At 41.9% G+C, this 24,318-nt stretch overlaps 1 protein-coding gene across 5 annotated transcripts in view; it reads right to left on the bottom strand.

Annotated features, from left to right (window-relative positions):
* Positions 1 to 24,318, bottom strand: part of PTPRM (protein tyrosine phosphatase receptor type M) — a 661,667-nt gene that overhangs the window by 8,739 nt on the left and 628,610 nt on the right. For 3 of the 5 annotated variants that reach the window (XM_059706595.1, XM_059706599.1, XM_059706598.1), the window contains 9 exons: positions 21,774 to 21,890; positions 20,941 to 20,991; positions 17,000 to 17,154; positions 16,604 to 16,739; positions 14,760 to 14,909; positions 13,883 to 14,056; positions 11,295 to 11,426; positions 7,053 to 7,178; positions 5,010 to 5,173 (listed from right to left, as the gene is read on the bottom strand). In XM_059706595.1, the coding sequence (XP_059562578.1) occupies positions 5,010 to 5,173; positions 7,053 to 7,178; positions 11,295 to 11,426; positions 13,883 to 14,056; positions 14,760 to 14,909; positions 16,604 to 16,739; positions 17,000 to 17,154; positions 20,941 to 20,991; positions 21,774 to 21,890 (1,205 nt within the window). The remainder of the gene's footprint in view (positions 1 to 5,009; positions 5,174 to 7,052; positions 7,179 to 11,294; positions 11,427 to 13,882; positions 14,057 to 14,759; positions 14,910 to 16,603; positions 16,740 to 16,999; positions 17,155 to 20,940; positions 20,992 to 21,773; positions 21,891 to 24,318) is intronic. The other 2 variants (XM_059706597.1, XM_059706600.1) reach the window with 1 other exon arrangement.

The following is a 24,318-nucleotide window of genomic DNA, read 5'->3' as shown; positions in this document are numbered from 1 at the left end:
AACATAAGGGCTCTTTTTAAATAAAGCTTCTACTTTTTAAATAAAGCTTCTTTTTAAATAAAACATTCTACTCAGAGAGAGGTGCCTCTTCTCCCCCATTTAAAATCGTTATTTAGCTTATCATTTGTCAGTTTAGACTTATTCTATTTTATGAGCTAAAATCCAGTAGTATAGATATTTTGTTGCTGAAATGGTTCCAGCTCAGGCCATTAGCCGCTCCATCAGATTGCTTCCGCGTTCATTTGACAGCTTCTGTCCTTTTTTGAGTATGTCCTTACTTTCTGCAACCACAGACATTCCAGACTCATTCTCTATGGTCCCTATACCAGCTCTAGAATCAACCAATCTAGGGATCTTTTAAAAAATAAACACAGTATCATCATCACAACTAATATTAATACACATTACTGTTTTAATGTAATCAAGTTTCTAGTCACTGTTTAAATTTCTCAGGTTGTTTCTGATATTTTCTTATAGTTGTCTATTTCAAATCTACAACGAAGCAAAGTCCATGCATTGCATTTGGTTGAAATGTCTTGCAAGTTTATTTTAATCAATAGGCTTCTCTCCTCTCCTCTCCCCCTCCCCCACCCCTCCCCTTCCCCTTCTTCTTCTTTTCTCTCTCTCTCTCTCTTTCTCTCTCTCTCTCTCTCTCTCTCTCTCTCTCTCTCTCTCTCTCTCTCTCCCCCTCCCTCCCTCCCTCCCTCTCCTTTGTAATTTATTTTTCGAGGAAATAGGGTCATTTTTCCGTAGAGAGCTCATATTCTGGGTTGTTCTCATTCATTGTGTCTCTGAATATAATTTAACATGTTACTCTCTAGTCCTGTATTTCCTATAAATTGGGAGTTAGCTCCCGAGTTTCATAAAAATTTAAAATTTTTTGGATAAGGATACCTTATAAGTATACTGTCATTAGGATGTAGGCACAGATATAAAATTGTTCCTTGTTTTGTGATTTTAAGATTAATCATTGTGTTCAAATGTCAGCTTGATCAGTCCATCACTAAGTTTCAAAGCAGTTTTTAAAATAAAGTATAACATACCTTAAATTAAGTCCATGAATGCTAAGTATATATATCAGTTAATTTTTGCAAATGCATATGCCATGTAAACACCATTCAGATAAAAATACAGACTATGATCAGCCCCTGAGATCTCCCTCTTACTCCTTCCTGTCAATGCCATCAATACTCCAAAGATAATTTTCTGTTCTCACTTCTAGCATAAAAAATTTCTTTTGGCCCTGGTCTGTGTGGCTGTTGGTTGAGCATCTTCTTGTGTATTGAAAGATCACCAGTTCGATTCCTGGTCAGGGCACATACCCATGTTGCAGATTCGATCCCCTGTCTGGGTGTGTGTGGGAGGCAACCAATTGATGTTTCTCTCTCTCTCCTTCTCTCTCTAAAATCAATAAAAGCATATTTAAAAATTTTCTTTTGTCTGTTTTTGAATTTTGTATAAGTGGAATCATACAGTTGAGTCTTGCTTATTTCACTTAATATCTGAGAGAATCATCCATATTGTATCAGTAATTTATTTTTTTACGTTGCTTAAAATAATTACATTGAATGGATATACTACTGTATAATTTATTTCTCTGACAGCTGATGAATGTTTGTCTGTTTCTAGTTTCCGGTACTATGAGTACATCTGCTGTAAACATGTCTCATGGTGCATACATGACTCACTTCTGTAGTCATATGCCTAGGAGCAGGAGAACTCAGAGAATGTATGTGCATTTAGCTTTCGTTAACAGCTCCAAAACGGCTGTAGCATATTACCTCCTACGAACAGCGTATGGGAGTTCCAGTTACTCCACAGCTTCACCGACATGTGGTATTATCATTTATGTGTTTGTCTTCTAAATTCTAGCCATTCTGTTGAGTATGCACTGCCATCCGACTCTGATTTAATGTGTATTTTCTTGAAAACAAATGGCACTGAAGACCTGTTCCATGCTTATCAGCCACTTGGACATTCTTTTTTTTTTTTTTAAATCAAGTTTTTGTCAAGTGTTATGCCCAAACAACTGGGTTGTCTAGCCTTTTCCTATTGACTTGCAGTGGTTCGTAGGCATTCTGGCTACGAGTCCTTTGGCAGATGGATGCATCACAAAACTCGTTACCAGCTCTGTGTCTTGCTTTTGCACTCTGCTTGGTGTCGTAGGTGAACTTAAGTACTTAACTTTAATGAAATCCAACTCATCAATGTTTCCTTCCTGGCTAGTGTTCTTTGTCCTGTGTAACACGTCTTTGGTAACCTCATGCTCATAACAATTTACTCCTGGAAATGTCATTGTTTTCTTTTCACATTTTGGTCTACAGTCCATCTGGAAATGATTTTTGTATGTAGTGTGAGGAGAGAGAGACACCAGGTAGGCAGGCAGTCTTTCCCGCTGCCTTGCAGTAGGTAAGCTGTGAGATCTTTTTTGTATATCAGGTGACCCTGAGGTGTGGCTCAGTTCCTGGGTTTTCTCTTCTGCTCCATTAGTCTATTTTTTACCTTTGCACCGAAACCACACTGCTTTTCCTCCATTAGCTTTTCACCCAGCGCTTTCAGCAGCTGTCGGCGACATTGTCTACACCCATCATTTTCATCAAGGATTGCAAAATGGTGATATCGTATATTTATTCTGGTTTTATTAGCTGGGAGATATGTATAAAGAAAAAAATCCCCTATTTGCTTATCGTGAGTATATGTGGCTTAAAGAACCATTCAATTTCACAGCCCCTGGAAGTCTGTCTTGGGCAGGAATGCTCTGCCCTCAGCCATTAGGTGGCGCTATATTATGCTAAAAAAATGTCCTTACCTCAGAAGAATAGCAGGGAGCTGTTGTGGTTCAAAGCATTCTTTGCTGGCTTGTACTGGAGGGTAGCAATTTAATCTAGTTTCTCACAACTGAAAGTCTTAGATTTAGATTTAAAAACCTAAACAACAATAAACGTTCTCACCAGGCCTGGGTCTCTTGGCCACCCCAATGTTAAGAGAGCAAGAGGCAGCCCCATGGGAACCACAGGACTTTATAATGGAGGAGAGTGGCTCCCCGCCAAAAAATAAAGGTTTTTCTCACCGTAGAAGGGGAAGACGGGGAAGAAACAACAGATGTCCATCACCGTCCACTACAGTTAAATAACAGCCCTCTGCTTTAGATGTCACATGGAGATGTGACGTAACTGTTTAGTTCTAGGGCCACCACTGTGTCCTGGAAGACTATAGTCGGTGGTTGTCCCTGAGGTACAGTGACGTAAGGGATCCTGTATCTTCCCCGCAGGCTTGTCTAGTGCCTCAACTTCCCCCACTGTGATTAGTCCTTTGAATTACAGCACTTGCCCTTGAAAGGAAGCTACTAATCAGATTTGGTGCCATGCATTATGCTGCTAGTTCTAGATGCTGGCAGACTCTAGATGCAGAAATGGATAGCTGCAAACTACTTTTAGTGTTTTTTTGTTTGTTTTTTTTTGTTTGTTTTTTTAAAAAAACTTAATAGATATAATACAAACTATAACTAAAATGTCAATTTTCCTTGCCAGGATTGTATTAACTCACACTGGTGACCCTCTGATCTTATTCTGATCAGAAGTTATTTCTGGACTTGAAAGAAATAAAAATGGGGATGTGAGTTGTTCATCATTCCTTTTGGCATTTTCTTGGTAGAGATGTTTTTAATGAACTGGGTCCATGAAAAGGAAGGAGAAAGTAGTAAAGGGTGATGGCTTATAAACAGCTTTTCAGGGAACAAAGGATTAGGGTTAAGTGTGGGTAGGTTCCTAAGATTCTTTCCAAGGGAATTCTGGTTTCCTACATTTTGACTCGAGAGGCAAGGCGGAGTTCTAAGTTGTCAGAAGGTCTCCTAGGGCCCTGAGTGGGGGTGGCATGGCATGAGATATGGGCACAAGCTTGTCATTTTAATGAGGGTTAGTGGGCCCAGAGTAAAACTTTATTTTCCCTTCAATTTGGAAGAGATCTCATTGCATACTTGTAATGACATTCCACTGAAAGGAGACATAAGCTTAACACTTTAAGTTTCCACAAATTCTCTAAACATTTTCCCTAATTGCCACGACTTTCTAATTGCCTGCTCCATTAAGCCAATTCCAGCTGGCTGATTAGCTACATGTCATCACCAATGAGGAAATGCAGGTGGAAGTGCTTTGAAAAGCATGGAAGTCTCTTCTCAGCAGCTCTTCATCTTGGCCGAATGTTAAAACTATGAGTTTAAAAACACACCAGTGTGTGGGCCCCACCCCCAGCGATTTTGATTTAATTTGGCTTGGGTGTGGCCAGGGCATAGATATTTCCCAAATGACTCTCCATGAGCAGCTAAGGTTGGGAGTCACTGCTCTGTGGCAGAGGTTCTCCCATTTCAGCACCTGCTAAAACTGGTGGCCTGGAGACCTCACTTTGGAGACAATGGCTCTAACCAAATCTCCCCAATATCTATATTCCCAGGCCCAAACCAAAATAAAACAACAAAAAAACTCTCTTAAAACCACAAAGAAAAAACTGACAGTTCCTTTGAAGTCTCTGACATGATTTCCAACAGAATCACCCACTATGCTAGTGTGATGGCAAGCTAGGCCTGATTTCTAGTATTTGCTGATTTCTGCGATGTAGACTCTTTCACATGGATGGTTTATCAAGTAACCAACAGTTTAGAAAGTCCAACCTGCTCAGAAAAGTCCCCAAAATGTTAACAACTGGTTCTTAAGAGTTGGTAGGAGCCCATTGGGCTAACCTGCGTCTGTGTATGTGTGTTTTGGGGGTGTGGGGTTCCCAATCACAAGTTCAGGGCTTGTTTTTATAGCAGTCACAGTCTGTGCAAATGCAGAATCAAAACATGCGTATCTTGTTTTCTGCAAAGCAAACCAAACCTTCATCAAGTAGATCATCTCCTTTCACTCACATCTACTTATTTCTTCTCCAATTGTAGTGAAACAAGAGATAGTGAAATGGCAGGTAATGGAAGGTGGCTGGTCATTCCCGGATGCAGGGCTCTATCTCACACTTACAAGCAGTGCACAACCGTGCGGCCTTCCCCGCCATTGTATTCCTCCTGCCACTTGTCCACTTGGCGAATGAGCTTCAGGAAGGAGCGCTTGGACACCGGCGTGTCTCTGTACATCGGCCAGCCCAGGAACTGGAATTGCTGCACCATCCGATATCCATCTTGGGGCTGGAGAATCAGGCAATAACCAGGGAGTGAAAAGAAAACAGGCATTATTTACTTTATTGAATTCCAGTGGGCAGGTTCCACCTACTTGGTCTTCTCATCAAAGCAGGGCAATATTAAAGGAGAGGCTAGCCTATAAATAACAGAGGAAGCTTCTACTGGCCTGAGAGTTATGAGTTTTAATATTGAGGTGTTATAAAAAACCAGGTGTTTGAAATGACAGACCAGACAAATAAAAGTGAAGCCGAAGGCTTACGATTTTGCAAAAGCCAAGTGAAAAATAACACACAACACGAACATTGACCACATTGTGTAGTAAATGGTAAGATAGCTCTACTTTAGGTAATTACAGGTAAATTAAAAGTAAAGGATAAATTACAATCAGGAGATGTTTGTGAGCTCAGGGTGTTACAGATTGCACTGCGTTTCCTGTGAATATAATATGATTTTGCTTATTGGTGTGAATCTTGCTGAGATATCAATAGTTAATTAGTCTTTAGTCATAGTTACATAGAATTGCAGTATTCAAGAAAATGTTAGAAGAGGCAACAGTTTTAATCCGCCATGGCTACACCATGTGCACTACATGTTCCGTGGCCCCCAGCAGTCTTTGACACAGGTGGTCACGCTTTTCTCGTTGACACACTTTCTTCGCCTGGCTGCTCCGTGTGCCTGACTGCTCTCTCCCCTCTGTGTTGGCCTCCCTTTCTCCCAGACCACTTGCTGATGGACCCCTAGCTCAGTCCTTGGATCCCTTTCTCTTTTGTCTCTCATTTGATGATTTCATGGCTTTAAATATTCTAATAGTCATCAATTCATATCTCCAGATCAGACCTCTGTCCTCATAGATCCAAACGCCAACTCAATATTTCCACTTAGGCGTCTCATCGTCATCTCAAACCTGGTATACTTCAAATTGAACTCCTGACTCTCTCTCCACATATGACCCCCATCCCGCCACCATCCCCCCACCAACTGTCCTGTTTACACCCACCGTCTTCCCTAACTCGGTTCATGTCAATTCCATCATTCTAGTTCTCAGAACCAAAATCTAGAAAATCACCCTCAGCTCCCTAGGAGCCAAACTGTCAGCAAATCCTATTGGTTCTGCTGTCAGAATATACCAGAATCTCTCTATTTCTGACTACCTCCAACTGCTACCACTCTTGTCCTGCCATTGTCATTTCTCACCTAGATTGTTATGATTGTCTCCCGATGGGCCTCTCTTAAAGTCTATTCTCAACACAGAAGCCAGAGTACTCCTTTTCAAAGGTAAATTATATCACGTGAGTCTTCTACTCAAACCCTGTAATGGCTCCCGATTTCCTTCAGAGCAAATGCCCAAATCTTTGCAGTGGACTGCAAGGTCCTGCATGATCTCTGCCATGCCTCTCCCCCATGCCCCTCCCCCCCACTCCCTCTAGGTGATCAGAGCTTACTGTGCTCCAGCCACATCGGCCTCTTTACGGTTCCAGAAACCCTCCCTCAGGGCCTTTGCACTGACCAGTACTTCTGCCTGGAAAGCTGACTCTGCAGAACGTCGGATGGTTGCTCCCTCACTTCCATCAGGTGTTTGCTCACACTGTACATCTACTTAAGACAGAGCCTTGCTCTCCCTCCTGTTAATGCCCTAGCACTTTCTACATTCCAGCTTTTTTTTCCTATAGCATTTATCAATTTCTAACATATCTCATTATATCTGTTATATCCATTATCACCTCCTATTAGAATGAAAGTTCCATAAGGTCAGGGAACTTTGTTTTGTTTCCTGATATAGCCCATACTCCTAGAACAGTGACTGTCACAGAGTGGCACACTAAATATGCAGTGAAAGAGAAAATAATGAAACCCCAATGTAAGTGATAGTGGCTGTGATTCTTACTCTGGATGCATTATAAATACGGAATATCCTGCTGATGATGTCTTCTTCTAAATCAGCAGAAACAAATTCCACTTGGATGGGGCCATGTCTGTGAACTCCGTTCTCTGGCCAGTACTGTGGACACAACTGAATTCAGAACAAAGAAACACGAGGTTATTTATAAGAATAAGTTTACTCTGAGCAGTTTGGATATGGTCAGTATTGACATTCAGTGGGTCTTAATACTTCTGTGATTCACTAAGTTTTCTTTCCTTTCTCTCTTTTCCTTCAAGAAAGTAGACTTGTGGACTTTGTTGTTGGCTGATTCCTCAGCTCCACCTGTCCTTCATCTAGTACTTTCCCCTGCATTTTCTGAGAAAGCATCATTAAACTATGAGCGATTCTGTTTTCTGAGGACATGTGGATGCTATTTTACACACCCCATCATAAGATTCCTTTTGCTGCTGACAGGAACTCTTACAAGGCCCTGGGAAGATGCCACTAGCTGCCATTAGAAGAGCTATGGTACTTAAGATGACACACATACCTGCAAACACCCAAATCTCCATCTTCCCCTGGGCTTGCTTTGCAATTTGTAATCACTTTGGGAATAGGGCTATTTTGTGACAAGATACTGATAACAGTGTTAGGTTGCATTTTTATGCTCTGGTCCAAGCCCTCCTGCTCTGTTCTAGGAAACCTGGTGTAATAAGAGTAAATGCTTTACCTGGAGGTGGCTTTAATAAAAACCACAGTTTCCTAGAGTCTCACACTCTAGCTTTGGTGACACTAGGTTACTGGAACTTTTGTATGAATGGGATGCGATGCACAGCTCTATGTGGAAGAAGTGCAGCTGGGCATGGTGGATAATGAAACTTTCCTTCTGTTAGCCACCGTTCTATTAGCCACAGTTTAGTAGAAATACTAAATTTGGAGATAAGTGAGAGAACACCCAAGAGCTTTCCTTCTCACAAGACCCCAATAGGCATTTAAAGTTGGAAATTAAACTTCTTTTGGGGCATGATATTCCAGTGACACTTTGGGTAGTATAGTGTAACTTTTATCTTTCTGACTTACCAGAGGGACAAATAGCTGTGGTGAGACAAAAAAGAACCACTTCATTACTTTATAACCAGTTTCTATTGGGCCAAGAGCAGATGAAAAACATATCAGCTCATTTTAAGCAGAATGAAGGACCACAACAAGAGAATCTACTAGCTGAATTTCCTTTTTGATGACTTTTATTTTCCAAAGGACCTAAAAATCTTATTGGTCACAGGTTGCAAAGGTTGATTTATATGCAAGATAATTTTCAGTTAATGGTGGGTCAACCTAAAGAGCAATCTTCCTCTATTATAAAGAAGTTAGAGATTTGGACTTTATGATTAAGAAGGAAAGTAGGGTAACTAAGGGTACTTTCTTAATAGTATCTTAGAAATTATATTTATTTATTTTTAAAATTTATATTATATTAGTTTCAGGTGTCCAGTCCAGTGATTAGACACTATATAACACTAAGTGATCATCCAGATAAATATAGAACCCAAGTTGGTGGGGCAGGGTCTAAGGGAATCACCAGGGCAGGGTGAACAGTCATAGCCAGGTTAATGGAGACTCAGATATGGCACCCCGTGCTGGTTCTGCGGGGGAAAGGATCACAAAGGGAACAATGGCCTTTGCCAGCACTTCTGTCTAGAGAAAGCTGCCCCTCCAGCTCTCATCTTGATGCCAAACATTTTAGTTTCTACCCTTATGTCTCTGGTACTTTTCAAGGTGCTGACCAAGCATTGGAGTTCAGAGGGAGAGAGTCTGAGTAAGTCTGCGTGGGGCCTTTTAAGAGGAACTGCCTGGGACTCCAGCAGCTTCCATCACACTCACCTACAATCCCCGCTGGTTTTTACAGCCTGAAGTTATGGGGACTTCTCTTCCTGGCATTGGAACCCTGGGATAGGAGGTCTGGTTTGGGGCTGGAACCTTTTATTCTTCAGGGGGAATCTCCACAGCCAAGATATTCCTCCTACTTTTTATGTGCTACATTTCTGCCCCTCATACCAGTCTTGATGTGGCTTCTTTTTTAAATCGTTAGTTGTAGGACTTCCATTGAGCTAGATTTCAGGTGGTTCTGAATAATGGTTGTTATGTAATTTAGTTGTATTTTTGATGTGGTTGTAGGAAGATGTGAGTAGCATGTTTCCCTATACCTCTATCTTGACCAGCCATTTATTTATTTTTAAATAATGCTTTCATGAAAATTTCCCTTCCTCACCAGCACTTCCTGGCGACAAGTTATAAAACTGCCTTATCAAACTATAGCATGCTAATATTTATTTTCTTTTTGATATCCAAATGTACCCACTGTTAAAATTAATAGGCATTGTGATGGGAAGCCGAGATGGTAATAAAGTCCAAACATGCACAGTTGAACTGTTCTGCCCATTTTACTCCTGACTGAGCTAGCTTTGCTTTTTGCTCGTTCTCTCAGTTCAGACCCTGATCAAAAGCTTGTCATTTACACCAAAGAAATATGAATGGCCCAGGCTGACATTTGGCTCTTGGCACATTGCATTCTGCACTTTGCCCAAGTAAACCATGTATAAAATGGCTTAAATGGTGTATAACACACCCATGAGCTGGACCTATAAATACTTAAAATAGTTGAGTGCTATTCTCGTACAATTGCAAAGCCTTTAAGTTCAAATGCTCAGTTTAGTGTTCTCTGAAAGACTGACTCCCAGGAGCCCCTTTTCTCTCACTCTGAAAATCAGCTCTGTCTGCTGAATGGAATTACTGTCTCTTTGTCTCTCCTCCCACTGGCCAGGCAAGGCTTGGTTTCAGTCCAGACAGTTTGGGTTTAGAATGCAGCTTCAGAATTCAAATACTGCTGTTCAAAGAGAACACACAGAAATCACTAATGCCTGGCTCACTAATATGAACAAAACAGTACATCACTACATTTCAGGATCCACATGAGGGGGAAAAGAATGATTCTGAAGGGGGATCAAGTCCTTTATTCTATAACTGTCTATAACTAAGGACTCTTGAATTAGGGAAATTTAACCTGGACACTGCGGGTTAGAAAACCAGGATCCGTAGTTCTATTTTGAGTTGTGTCTTTGAAGCTCTCTTAGCTGTGGTTGTGTTTTTAAATGGCTGCAATCTATCCTCCGGAGAGGATGAATGGGGAAGAACTAAAACATTTAAGCTTTTTAAGCAAAAAGGACTAGATGAGGACAAGGATTGTCATTATTATTTCATGAACTTTCAGGCTACAGCCCTAACAATATAATGTAGTATCTCTAACATAATTAAAAACATTACAGCATTAAAGTGAATTCCTTATCATTTACGGCAGATTGATGGCAATAAAGTAGATTTCAGGAAGGGAAAATCTTATCAATCTTATCCACGTTGGATGCTGAAATAGGCCGTTTTATTATTTATTTTATTTTAAAGAATTTGTCTCTATTAGATAGAAAATGAATTCAGTTCTAGAACAAGTTTATTCTTAAAACATGCTAAGTTCAAACTTAGCATAACTGTCATGACAGTGAAGCCTGTGATTAGTATGGCTGTAACCTAAAGCAATAAATTCAGCTCCTAAATGGCTACTGTGCTAATGCTCGCCTGACAAGTCTCTCTAAGAAAATGTTTTTAAACCCCATTATTAATATCGAGTCATTACTGTCCATTCTATCTTTTTTTATGTTTAAGAAGAGGAGCTATGATAATGTCCCATTTATCATTCTGAGCTTCTCTTATCTTCAAGGCCCAGTTTTATTTCTTTTTAATATCTTTATCAAAGAGTTGACACAACTAATTGCTGTCCCTTAAAATTGCCTGCCGGTCTCCACTGCCACCCCATCATGGTACTATCCCTGATGGGATCAAGCGCTGGGTTAGATGCCGACATCCATCATGGCTTTCTGGCTTGCTTGCTCTGGTTTTGGCGTAGTGACGTTCCTGTTCCTGTTCAGCTCTGACTCTGCCCATTACCTTGATTTCCCTCCAGTCCGTATTTCCATCCTTTCTGACTCTGTCTTGCCCTCTCGCTTCCACCATCAGTAATTCCAGCCTGTCTTTTGGGTTTTAGACCACTTTCTGCCCCAATCCCTAATTCCATCTGATTTTTAATGTTCGTGTTTCAACATCTCCTATTTTCAATCCTCGCCTGGCTTTTGTGACCTGGCACTGGAGGCCACACTTTTCAATGTGCAAACAAAGCACACACAGATTTAACCCTGGGCATGAGCTCATGAGTCTCACCTGGGCCGGATCCACATCATTCAGCATAACTACAGACGTGCAGTGATAATCCAGGACCAGTCTCCAGAAGTCTTTCACCGTGTTTGGCAAAGGATGCTGGGTGACTATAAAAGCGGAAGGCTGTTTATAGCTCTGCAAACACACAAGAAAGATCCAAATATATCAGAAAATATGAAGGGAGGAAGCTAAGGTTATTTTATATGCATACAAATTTGTGACATAAAACACTGAACATATTTAACAACCGTTAAATTCTATCACCGTTGTCAATGCCAAAACAGACTAAATATAAACTTATCTGCAGAATAGTAATGATAAAATATTCTCACTTTGACACTAAGAACATAAGAGCATTTTATAAAATTTTTGCTGTCTCTAGTAGAAAAGCAATATTGGCCTTATACATAATCCGCCCTCCCTCCCTCCTCCCCGCCCTGCCCCGCCCAGTACCCCCTGAGGAATAAGCTTTTATCTAGGGCTTGGGAGTTAGATCTCAAAGCATTTAAAAAATGTAACCCCTTTTTGTCAGTAACTAATAGCACATGAATGTTTTGCTCCCAGGCTGACCTTAAGTGTATTCATTGTTCAATCCAATGCTCTACTTCTGTCCTTAGGTCTAGCTTACTCTGCACTTAACTGATTTTTTTGACTGTTTCCTTGACTAGGCTTTGAAAGAAGCATGGTACTGTCTCCTTATATGATGATGACTTTTTTTTGTTTCACTTTGTATTTCAATTTCTATTTTATATATTTTGAAGCCATAATTTTAGTGTAGCATTGTTATTTCTTCTGAGTGCATCAAACATTATTTCTTACAAAATGACACCATAAAATAATAGTCATTTTATCTTTTTTTAAAAAGTTGCCTTTAAAGTCTTTTTTTTTTAACCTTAAAGCCTATTTTGCCTGCTAAAAATGCAGCTACTTTCACTTCCTCCTGGCTAGTATGTAACCATATTTGTCTATTTCTTCTTTTCTTTCAAATTTTAGTATCCTTTTGTTTTAGCCAATTCTCCTATGAATATTATCAAGTAAGAGTTTAATAATTTTTTTAATAAAGAAAATTTAATTTTATCTTAAAAATATGTATAATTAAGCCTTGGGAAATGTGCTCAGTTGGTTGAGCATTGTCCCATGCACCAAAAGGTCACAGGTTCAATTCTGTCAGGGCACATGTCTGGATTTCGGGGTTGTGGGCTCAACCCCAGAGGCAGTAGATTCATGTTTTTCTCTCACACATAGATGTTTCTCTCTCTCTTTCCCCCTCACCCTTTCTCTCTAAAATCAATAAAAACATATTTAAAAACACGCATAATTAAAATAGTTATGTTTTTCCTAAAAATTTTCCTTGTTACTTATATGTGTGACTAGTAGCCCTGTGCACAAATCCGTGTGCTAGTAGCTCTCTGCAGGGCCTGGCCGTTCTGCACCCGCTGCCCAGAGGCTCTCCGCAGCCCAGAGGCCCATCCACACCCCTGCCTGACCAGAGGCCGATCTGCAGCTAAGAAATATAAACGACTTCCCTCCCTGTTTTCAGGAACTCCAATAAAGGGCTCCCTTCCTCTTTCTCAGCTGGCTTTCCACCTGTGCCTCCGCCACCAGCCCCTCCTGTCATACTATCCTCTACTCCCTCCACCCTCTGGCCACCGGGACTTGACCTTGCCCGGGAGTCCGGGGCCACTTGACTCTGCTCAGCTTGCCGGTTCCTTCTCTTCTTACACAAGTGTTCTGCGCCCCGGCCTGGCCAGAGGCCCATCCATGGCTGGGCGTGGAACGCTTGCCTCGTGGCCGTGGTGACGAAGCAAGCATTCCGCCAGGCCGTTCATGCTGCCCGCTCATGCTGCCAGTGGGGCTGAGAGGACTGGGCGCTGCCATTTTGTGGCTATGGGCGCTGCCATCTTTGTGATGGGGTGACGTTTAATTTGCATATCATCCGTTTATTAGATAGGATGGTGCTACTTATTTTTGCCATAAAAGGATACATATGCTTTTTACTGCTCTGGAGAGCCTCAAACAAGTTTTTACCAATATCACACCCATAGAATTAAAATGTCCATATTAGCACTAAAAATATCCATTCACATGTCCCACCAATTGAACAGCAAATGCTCATTCAGTTAGAAGTAAACAGACTGACAGGAAGTAATGAGCTGTGTACTATCTGTACTGACAGGCAATTTCCCCCTCATGTTAATTACTGCCTGAATTAGGAAGAAAGGGCACTAAAATAATGTTGCAAACCATATTATCCCACTTCATTGCCGTAGTGACCTAAGAGCTGTCTCTTGCTCTCTGGCCAGCAGGTTAAAATGTAAGTGCTCAGAGAGTAAATGGACATGATTCATTTACCAATACGTTAGGACTAGTGGTTTCTGAGAGACCAAGAATGTTTGCATTGACAGGAAAATATATATGGAGTCTGAAATGCACTTTGCAGAAAAAATAGTTTCTGTCTTTAAAAAAACAACACCCCAAAGAGCAAGGGCAGATGCGTCTAAGGAGACCCAGGCTGCACTTCGTCATTTCCCAGTTGCTACCCCTGGAGAAAAATCTCCCATTTCCTTCCGAGGGAAGGTAGGTGGGCTTACGTCCATGAGAGCGGCGTTGATGTAGTTGCTGCTCTCCCCGTCGATGGTGATGAGGAAAGGCAGGCAGCGGTCCGGAGGCAGGATGTCCATGCACCGGTTTTTCTCATGGTTCCGGGGCAGAAGTGCGATGCTACAGTCTTCCACACGCAGTGTCGGCGTGACCATGTTCAGGGTCTATGTAACAGAATGCAGACGGTGGACAAGACGCTGGGTAGTACACTGTCTTAATTCAGACTGTGGCACAGCCAAGTTTCCTACAGCTGAGTACAAGATCATCCCCTCCTCCACCTCCGCCATCGCCCCACTCACACAGCTACATTTTTATTTCTCTTTTCTCTCCTTGGATTTTGTCCATAGATAGTGCCCATCAGACATAAGGGCCATTGAGTCTAATGAGGGCTAGACATCTGGGCACTTGGGAGTAGGAGGTTGGGTAGAATTGGTCTAGAGCCAGGTACATTTAGATGGAACGTGAGGATGACTTTTGCCTGGCAAGTACTCTGAATGCAGTACCTTGCTTGTTTGGGCTATACCCCAGAGCATTATGGGACTACTTAGTGTCTGCTTTTGAAGTGGGGAAATGGCACTGCTAGACCAGTGGTTCTCAAAAAGTAACTTTGCCCCCATGGGACACAGGCAATGTCCGCACACATTTCTGGTTGCCACAATTGATGCAGTGGAGGGCTTCTGGCATCCAGTTGGTAGAGTCCAGGGATCCTACATGACAGCCCCACAGCAAAGAATTATCCAGCCCCAAATATTAATATTGCTGAGGTTGAGGAACCCTATGTTGCCTCAATGGTTCAAGATCTGACTTAGATATATTTCTTGAGGAGCAAAGTCACAGCCACTTGCCTCTCCCTTTAGTGTGACTTACCCGGAATTCCTCTTTAATCTGGCTTGAATTTGTCTGTGGATCCAGTTTGTTCATGTCATAATACAGAGACCGAACTTGGGAAGCAGGGATGGAGGTGTCGCCGCAAAGACAGGCTTCTAGGATGGCATCATGGATAAACACATATTGCTCCTGGTGAAGTAGAGGGGACTGGTTAGTAAGAGACACCAAGGTACCTGAGAGATTGAGATAGAGAAAGAGGGAAGGCAGCCCCACATGGTCAAGGAAATGGACCAGTGTTCTGAGGCGAGAGATCCAGTGTGAGGACCTGACTGCTGGGAGAGGGGTATTCCCCACGTGGCACAGCTGGCATGGTTACTGAAAGGCCACGCATGACAGTTTAATGGGAGGAAGAGACAAACAGGCTCAACCCTTTACATGGACTGATTAAAGCCTTATATGGACTGATTACAACCAATCAGACACTGATAAATACTAGAGCAAGCACTGTGATGCTAGAGTAACTATGGCTAAACTACTTCAGTAATTCTGATCCTACAGGTTTGAAACTCAGTATTTCAGATGAGGAAATGAGCAGAATCTTATCTATCCATGATAAAAAAAAGAATTTGCCAACCAAATTAATAATGCAGAGAAGGTCTAGGGAAATTTGACATCACAGTGGAAAATCAGTTCTGAGCACTTAGCACTATTTCCTTTGAAATATTAATGAATGTGATAGTTACAAAAGTCCTTCCGTGTCTAGAGGAGGGCTCTTGTTTATAGTTACAAGTCCACAGTTTAAAAATGGGTCTTTAGCCTGGCCAGCATGGCTCAGTGGCTCATGTCGACCTATGAATCAGAAGGTCATGGCTCAATTCCTGAACATGGCATATGCCCAGGTTGCGGGCTCGATCACCAGTGTGGGGCGTGCAGGAGACAGCGAATCAATGATCTCTCTCATCATTGATGTTTCTATCTCTCTCTCCCTCTCCCTTCCTCTCTGAAATCAACAAAAATTTATTTTAAAAAATACATTATCATTATTATCTTTAAAACAAAGAATTCCTACTCTAAAGAGAAAAAGACTAGGAACATAGCATAGAAAGTTTCTGCTATTTTTCTTTATTAGCTTAAATAAATAAATAAATAAATAAATTAGGTTTTCCAGTGCCTTGTGTAAACTTTATTCATGATCAAAGTGTAATGGATTGTTCTTAGTTCTTTTTCTACTTCACGGATCATTTTCCAGGTGGTGAGTGTAATGCTTACTTAAAACAATCACATATTCATAAAAATTTCCTAGGAGTAGGATCTAATATTTTTCCTCAGAAGCTTAAATGCCTGATACACTTTGCATTCTAGTTGATAGGAGTACTAGTTGGTACACAGTGCTTCTATAAAATGGGCAAATTCCCTCGATACCAGGCCACTGGGAAGAATTTTTAGGGACCAGGAAAGGAAAAAATGTACAGACACTACCCTTGAGCCACTTGGCTACTGCCTGGCTGCTCTCAGGCGTGACCTTGCCCTGGTCACCAGCTGGTTTAAAGGCAGAATAAAGAGAAATGGAATTGGAAACCTGAAGCCTTAATGCGGAGACTCCCCTGGGCTCCTTGACACAGAAACATGCGCAGATTTAGGCTCATGGCTACAGAGTCTGTTACCTGCGAGACTCGGGGGCTTTTTTGTTTGGTTATGAAAGGAAAAAGAAAAGGAAGAAGGGAGGAAGGAAAGAAAGGCTGCCAGCTGAGTCACTTTTTCTTTTAGGGAGTTTTGGAGAGAGAATTGCAGCGTTTCTTTTTCCTTGGCTCTGGGGGATAGGGATGCACAGGAGGCCGGGGGGCCAGTCCGAGAACTGATGGGGACTGATGGGAGCACAGTACCTCCGTCTGCACCATGTTCACCCTCCGGGACCGCAGCTCCCTGACACAGTTGTAGATGTCCACCACCCCTTCCCTTTCCGCCATGTCCAGCATGATGTCGATAACGATGAAACAGCCGGTCCTCCCGGCACCAGCACTGAATGGAGAGAGATGTCTGTTAGAGTAAGGAAAGGACCCCTGTGCAGCTGCTTCTTTAAAGAAAATATCCTACTATGGTGAAATTCATATCACATAAAATGAGCCATTTAAAGTGTACAAGCCAGTGGCATTTCACACCTTCACAATGGTGTGCAACCATCACCTCCACTGGGTTCCAGAGCATTTTCACCACCCAAAGGAGACCCACACCCATTCCCCTCTGTGCGTCCTTCCAGAGGCTCTGGGCATGCTACTCACCTGCAGTGCACCACCAATGGGCCTGAGTTGGGCGGGCTCTTCGATTTGACCTGCCGGACGAATCCCAGCAGCCCTGTGGCATGGTAAGGGACCCCGTGATCGGGCCAGCCAGTGAAGTGAAACTGTCTGATCTCTCGGATTTCATGAACGCCTCTCTGCCATTCCCAGTCAGCACATTGCAGGGAAAGAACAAAGGAAAACACATGATGAGCAACCAGGAGAGAATCAGGTGCCCCCGAGCAGCCAGTGAGCCTAGGGATAGAAACTCTGAGTTGCTGGGAAGAAGGTCATTCTTAGATTTTATACTTTGAAAACCTTACCACAGACAGGAAGATATTCGTCGGGTGGAAGGAGAGGTGACGTTTGGGGACAACACTAATAGACAGGTGCAATTCCACAAATGAATGGATGGATCTCTTTGAGTCCTTGAAATTCCTTTCCAAAAAGTAGACTCAGTGAACAGTTTGTGTGTCACTTAGTTCCTAAGGGTGAGGTGCGCGTTCACAGAGAAAGAGCCACCGAACAGGGACCTGTGTGCTCAAGAGATCAGCTACTAAAATGCAAGACCCTTGTTCTCTCTTCTGTATTCTGGTTCCTTTGTCCCGGGCCCTTGAGCAGTGTACACACTGTGGATGCTTAGAGAATGTCACTGGAAGAATGAATGAGGACTACTCTCCAACTACATAGGCCAGAGAACTAATTTTCATTTGCAATTGATTTTGTTAGAGTTCTCTTTTTTAATTCAGGTAAACATTTAATCCATTCATCCATGCAGTGACCATCTAGTGACTGCAATGCTTCCTTCAGGTATGACCTTCAGTGCTGGGGACACAGAGGTATTCAGACAGTGCCTCCTGGGTTCAGGTTGTTGCAGCTGGCTTGTGGAAAACAGGTATGTAAGCACATATATACCATGGAAATCACATTTTGCTAGAATTCTTTGTTGGATCAGTAAGTTGAAGTGGGAGAGTTGCCTGCCACTGAAGTGAAGGGAAGGCAGAAGAAAGGGACTTTAAGGTTTTGTTTTTTAAAAATTTACTCTTGTTTTGAGAATATTTTAGTTGATGTATATCCATCAATTTTTTTTTCTAACCATGAGCCCATGTTGTAAGACTGTGTCTTAAAGCTGAAGTCTGTTTTGAAAACAACAATTACTTCCAGTATCAAGGCTGGATGTAAATCTGGGGTTAAATTTAATTTTCTCCTGTCTCTCTATTTACCATTTCTGCGTTAGTCCCTGAGTTTGGTTTTATTTATCATAACATTAAGTACCCACTAACCTTAACATATTCACCATCAGTCATTGTTCACACATACTTATGAGCAGAGAAATTCAGAATTCTATGTGCTTTGAAAGATTGGAAGAGGCTAACAATTATAGATTTTCAGGTAAGACTAGCTTGCTATAAGTGTATCAATATGTCTTAGTTTAATAACCCACAAATGTTGAAGCTTTAGTACTCTTTGAAAATCATGCTATTCTTTAATGATGTTTAAGCATTAAGGTATTAAGCTATCAGAGAGTCACGAATAAAAACCAACACTGTTATCTGCTACATATGCTCTGTGACCCCAAAGTAACATTACAACGTGGTTAGGAGCCCACATTTCTTATTGCTGACACCATAGCCAGTCCCAAAGTCTCCATTAGAAGACAAAGGGTTGAGCTGGGTCACTCTCCAGACCCTTAGAGAACTCCCCCAAGTATGACAACTGGGTCAGTGGTGGTCCCACACAGTGGGGATGCCTGTGATACATATTTATTTATTCCATAGACCACTGAAGGGCATTTCCCCCCATATACTGCCTTTTTTTCTTAATTTTCATTTTTTGAGAACTTCCCCTTCTAGCTTTGCTAAGATTTCAGCTCCAGCATCCCCAAGTCCCAAACTTCATCCATCATGAGATGGGCCCCCAACCAATCCCTTTAAAACTCACTTTTGGAACAAGATAAATGTCTTTTCCCCAAAAGAAACCTCCACCCTCTTATATGTTCAAGATTAGCAAAGGAAACTGCTTCTGAGTTAATTCATTTGGGGGTGAAATCCTGGATGTGATTAGTGATCACAACACAAATGATTCCCAACTTGATATCATTATGTTTTTGTTTATTTTTCATTATAACAAGTATTAATGCAACATAAAAAAGTAATATTCACTTCATTTTTCCATGCAATTTAATGGGAAAGAAGAACCCAAGACATACAATAGTGCCTAGAACAGCCATGGGCAAACTACGGCCCGCGGGCCGGATCTGGCCCGTTTGAAATGAATAAAACGATTGAAAAAAAAGACCGTACCCTTTTATGTAATGATGTTTACTTTGAATTTATATTAGTTCACACAAACACTCTATCCATGCTTTTGTTCTGGCCCTCCGGTCCAGTTTAAGAACCCATTGTGGCCCTCGAGTCAAAAAGTTTGCCCACCTCTGGCCTAGAACAAAGTGTGTACTTAATAAATATCTGTGCATTCTTTGTCTACGAGGCATTAGGTTCATATTCCCACTGCCTTCTCTGAACCCCAAACACCTCCTAGGTAGAGAGAATTCGGTGGCCATTGTCAACTTCCTTTCTGCCAGGATAGCCTGGGATAGAGTCACCAGACAGCCAAGATCCACGGGGACTTTTCAGCTGTCTTCCTCCTGACACAGTGGACACTTCACCTTGCTTAATATCTGTTTAGCTTTGAGTCATCCGCTACGTGGGAGAGGATGACAGTCCGATGCAAAACAGGGCTTCATCAGTTTCAGATTGCAACGTGTTTGCTTGTTTTGTGGAGTGGAGCCCAAATCCATTTTCACCTTCGGTCCCTTGATGCAACATACTCTCAGAATTGCAGGACTCGCACAGTATATGATGGGCTGTTTCCCCCCTCTAATGAGAAAGTTTAAAATCTACAAGAAGTGCTCCATGTAAGTGCTAATGATTTGTTTTCCTTAAAGTTTCCAATTGTCCAGTTAGAAAACCACGAACAGGTCATTTTGATTTCCCTCAAAGCCTGAAAAAGCTCCTCGTCCCTCCCTTCCACCACCTCTTTGCTAGCTGTCTGGTGACTAAAATAACTGGGTATTTCTAAAACATTTCTGTGTAACTGGGGACATAGGAGAGTATAGTAAGAGGTTAAAAAAGAACAAAGAAACAAACAAACCCTTCCTTTAGCATCAGAGATGCCTTTTCAGCTTATTAGAGAGCTGACTACTGTTCAAAGGACTCCATGTTTAAGTGATGACTTTGGATGATTTTTTTTTTAAAGAAAAAAATATTGAGGGTCTTTTATCGCTATCTGTTTTAAATGCAGTAATTCATGAGCGCTCTTGCCAAGAGCTGTACAGAAATCCTCCCCCCAAACCTGCCTAAGATGGGGAAAAAAACACATCAAAGTGTGAGGTTCAGAACTTGAAGAATTGAGGCAACAAGAACTCCACGTTCTTTGAAGTCCCCAAGCCTCCTGCCTGCTTATTAAAAATGACAGGCTAAAAAAATAGTATGAGAAACAGACGAAAATAAAATCTTTTCAGTCTTGTGATTCTCTGACAAATATGAATTTGAAACCCAAGATAGGTAGTTCAAAACAGAAGAGTAAATTAGCCCGTAAACAGATGCTGCAATTTCCTTAAAACTGGTCTTGCTAACCCAAAAAATACGAATATAGAGTAGAGGAGCAGGCCAAGAGCCAACTGCCCAGCAGTCCACGGACAATCCAGGTCCTCGAAGAGGACCTGACAGTGTAAATGGGCACAAGCTTGCACTGAACAAATTCACAACAAAATGGCTATGCGCAGTGTAGCAGTGCGGGGCTGAGTTCTGGAGAGTCAGCTCTTGACACAAAGTCTGTGGACCTCAGACACAACATCATGTGCCCCCTGCATCGGGGGCAAGATGAGGACTGGCAGGCAGAGTGTTTCTCAGCCACATCACCTCAACTTTCCCACAGCCTACCTGTGACACTTCTCTGGATGGACTGCAGTTTGCTTCACCTCCGGCCCCTCCCTATGTCAGCAGAAAGAGGGGGGATAAGGAAATTCCCTGTTACGCCCTACAGTGCTTCCCCGAGAAGCCCCATCCATGCACGTGGGATGAGGCAGAGGAGAGCCAAGGCAGAGCACTCACGACCCAACAGCAGCAAGTACAAAAGGCTGAAACCAGTATGGGAGTGAGGGTGAATGGGGGTGCTGGTTCATGCAAGGGTATCCTATGTTTCCAGGTAAGTCCCTTCGACCTGGAAGAACCTGGAAGATCCATCGGTCCGTGTGAAACCAGAGGCCTGAAAAGCCTCAGGAAGTAGAGGGATTCCAGGAGGAGTTAGGACCTGGGTCTCAACACAGATACTAACTCACTACAGGAAACCCACATGAACATACAACATGAAGGGAATTATTCAACTGTCAGTGAGTGAAGAGAGAGAGAGAGAGAGAGAGAGGAAGAGAGAGAGAGAGAGAGAGAGAGAGAGAGAGAGAGAGAGAGAGAGAGAGAGAGAGAGAGAGAGAGAAGCAATATTAACCAGGTTAGAAAGAAAAAGGAAAAAGACAGACAGGCATATATACTTGGTGTAACTGCAAAATATAGACTCTTATGAAATGGAAATGATTTGCTTCTAAGATGGAACTGAGCTGTTACAGAATCAAAGGGCAAGATGCAATCTTGAGAAATTACTAGACAGAGTCTACCTGCATTCAGGTGTGACCAGGTACAGATTAGTTTAGTAAGTTAACAAGGCTAGCACCACTAATGTCTGGCCATGGCTTTTCAAAGTCTGCGGTGTGGAAACTTACCTTTTCAACAGCAAATGTTCTTATTACATATTCTGCCAGTAGTTCTGTTTCTATTAAGGTAACTTTAATGTCTTTATATATCTCTGTGTCGTCTGGCCAGTATTTGCAGCATTTGACCTTTAGAAAACACAAAGGAAATAAAGGTTTAGAGTTTGTTTTTTAGTTCCCCAAATGATGGGTCACAGTATGATTTACAGGATAAAATTTGCATGAAAACCAGAAGTTAAGCTGTATACTACAGAGCAAGGTTTATTTTCTTAGATCATGTATGCTTTTCTTCTCTCCCCAGGAGAAGACAAAATGTGAGTTATAAAGGAGTAAAGCCTAGGAAATGGTCTAAAGTTAACAGATTGTATTTATACTGCAAATATCCCAGTTACAGTAACCATTCATTTCCTGTTTATCTCAACCTAGGGAATGGCCTGGAAAAATAAACTATAAAAGGTAGTTTGCAATATGTCAGCTCTGAATTTTAAATTCCTTCCAGTTTTAGGAATCGATTGAACATTTTTGAGAAGGAGTGAGCAGGAAATCAAAGCCAACAGTAAGATCAGACATTTTTTTTTTTTTTCTGAAAAAGGAAGTAGCTATGTGGTTTTCCCAATTTAGAATTACAGATTCATTTTAAGCTGAGTAAAGTCTATACACAAACCTTGGCAAAATTTGAACACAGTCTTTCCATATTACTGAAAGCCTCCAATCGGAGGGTTTTTCCGGTGGAAGAAATTTGTTAGACTTGACTCCTCCTAGTAAATTTTTTTTTGGTCCTGTAGCTCTTGCAGTCTTTAGCAAAAGCTTGGGATGAGGGAAGAGCAGGAGGAGTGAGCAGGAAATCAAAGCCAACAGTAAGATTAGATTTTTTTTTTTCTGAAAAAGGAAGTAACTATGTCATTTTCCCAACTTAGAATTACAGTCATGGAGATGTCCTCGGGGCTCCGTCTGAGCCTCTGTGGCTCTGTCTTGAATTCCTGGCAGCTTCATCCACTCCTGTCATCACTTCTCCAGGATTAACTTCTGTGCCTCTGGCCCTATTCTCCAAGTGCCGAATTCGGTTTCTAACTTCTTTTGTGGGCATCTCTCTGGGAGGTCCTGCCAGCACCTCAAAGGCAATATGCCTAAAAGAGAATTCTTTGTCCCCCATCAACTACACTCCTGATTCCCTATGTTAATGATGCTACAATTTCCCCAGTTACCCAGGCACAAAATCATGATTCTGTCTCCAAGACCCAGCCAACTGCTAAGTGTAAGACATTTTTGAAGTATCTCTCTAATATGTTTTCCAACTTTTTATCCCCTTTGCCATAATCTTGTATCTCGCAACTTCCTGCATGAACATTCTATTCATACCAGCACCAAAAAAACCTGCCAAAGGGTAAAGCCAGTGGCATTTACTTGCTCTGCTCAATAAACTTCTATTTCCAATAGAAACTACATGTAACAGAAATTACACATGGGCCCAGCATGTAAGGATCTTTTTTATTTGGCCACAACTACTGGGTTTATCCTTAGCTTTTACTACTCTCCTTTCCATCCACTATGTTCAGAGACAAGTAATTTGCAGGATCCCCAAACAGATCTCGTGATCCAGATTCCTACTCATGCCATTCCTTCTGTTTAGAATGTTCTCCTCACACCCATACACTCCCAGCTGGAAATTTTATCCTTTCTTCAAAGAATATCTCAAATGCCACACCCCTTCAAAGTCTAGACGGGAGTCTCTCTCTTTTTGATCCTCCGATGAAATGTGCATGTTTTGCTAGAATGCTTGATACCTGCCTATTACATGCCACCACGTAAAGGCATGTTGTTGCTTATTTCTGTAAACCCTGCAATATCTCCTATTGTGTCCCATAGACACGGAATGTCAATAGGTATGTGTAGAACTGAATTTTATGGAGACAATGATAGGGTCAGTGCAGGAAGGAAAATCCAAGATTGGGAAAGTTTACAAAAAAGAAATATGGTCTGAGGTGACCTTTCCCAGAATGCCAAGCACCTTGGTACTCTAATGCTTCCAGTGTGGTACCGGCTGGTTGTTATCTTAGCCGCTTCCTTAAAAAACTTCCTGGCAGCTGATTCAGTGAGGTTTTAGAGAAGCCCTACTACGTTTACTTGGCAAGATGTAGGCCAGACACATCAGGAGTTGCAGATACAGTGCAGCATAACAAAGATGGTCTCTGCCTTCAATAAATTTTTAGTTACCATTTTAGCTCCTTCCCCCCAAATGGGAACATAATCTGTGACTTTAGAAAGTATAAATACTTACACATATTATGGTTTACATTATGGATCTAAAATATTTACATTATGGATCTAAAGTATTCCAGTATAAGAGAGCTACAGCCAGGAGATCCAGAGGTTGCCAAAGGACCAGCCACGCCCCTATGGGACAGGTGAACCACGGAAAGAAACCTGGACTGCTCGCTCCAAACACTCGGTCAGATGCTAACTCGGCGCTGCCGGTTGCTCTATAACAGTGGTTCTCAACCTTGACTGCACATTTGTTATGGGGTGGGGCTACAACATTAGTAACAAAGAAACAGAA

Source organism: Myotis daubentonii, chromosome 8 (assembly GCF_963259705.1).
Source record: "Myotis daubentonii chromosome 8, mMyoDau2.1, whole genome shotgun sequence".
Classification (NCBI taxonomy): domain Eukaryota; kingdom Metazoa; phylum Chordata; class Mammalia; order Chiroptera; family Vespertilionidae; genus Myotis; species Myotis daubentonii.
Note: the sequence above shows the minus strand (reverse complement) of the source record. Positions and strands in the feature narration are given on the sequence as shown.